This window comes from Calidris pugnax, unplaced genomic scaffold (genome assembly GCF_001431845.1).
Source record: "Calidris pugnax isolate Ruff unplaced genomic scaffold, ASM143184v1 scaffold129, whole genome shotgun sequence".
NCBI classification, from domain to species: domain Eukaryota; kingdom Metazoa; phylum Chordata; class Aves; order Charadriiformes; family Scolopacidae; genus Calidris; species Calidris pugnax.
This window is the reverse complement of record NW_015090856.1, coordinates 808,250-808,860: the sequence shown is the minus strand read 5'-3', so window position 1 is coordinate 808,860 and position 611 is coordinate 808,250. Positions and strand designations below refer to the sequence as shown.

General features: G+C 79.7%; 1 protein-coding gene across 2 annotated transcripts in view; it reads right to left on the bottom strand.

Annotated features, from left to right (window-relative positions):
* The window catches only part of PEX10 (peroxisomal biogenesis factor 10), a 4,649-nt gene extending 4,047 nt beyond the window's left edge, over positions 1 to 602 (bottom strand). Inside the window, exon 1 of one of the 2 annotated variants that reach the window (XM_014943897.1) lies at positions 491 to 602. In XM_014943897.1, coding sequence (XP_014799383.1) covers positions 491 to 602 — 112 coding nt within the window. Of the gene's footprint in view, positions 1 to 55; positions 200 to 490 lie in introns of those variants that run through there. The other variant, XM_014943898.1, reaches the window with a different exon arrangement.
* Positions 603 to 611: the final 9 nt, after the last annotated feature.

Below are 611 nucleotides of genomic sequence, written 5' to 3'. Positions count from 1 at the left end.
GCGTCGGGGTGGGGAGGGACCACCACCCCCCCCACCCCCCCGGCGGAGGCTTTCCCCGCCAGCCCGTGCAGCGCGGCGCCGGCCCCGCTGCGCAGCCCGCTCCGGTGCAGCTCGTCCTTCTGCCCGCAGCGCACCAGCCGCGCCGGACCCGCCGCCACAGCCGCCATGGCGGGCGGAGGGAGACGCGACCCCCACGCGGAGGCGCTGCGGCTCTGAGGCGGGGCGGTGCACCGCTGCGCGCGCGCGCGGCCGGCGCAGGGAGGCGGTGTCATGGAGGGCCGGCCCGAGGGGCGGGCGCGCGGCTGAGGGGAGGCTCCGCTTCCAGCTGCTGCGGCGCGGAGGGAAGCCACCCGCTGCTCCCGGCGCGCTGACGATGCCACTTCAGCCCCCCCCCCCCGCCACAACGCCGATCCCGGCGGCCTAGTCCCTCCTCAGGGCTCGGGGTGGAGAGGGACCAAGACCCCCACCACCACCCCGGCGGAGGCTTTACCCGCCAGCCCGTGCAGCGCGGCGCCGGCCCCGCTGCGCAGCCCGCTCCGGTGCAGCTCGTCCTTCTGCCCGCAGCGCACCAGCCGCGCCGGACCCGCCGCCACAGCCGCCATGGCGGGCGG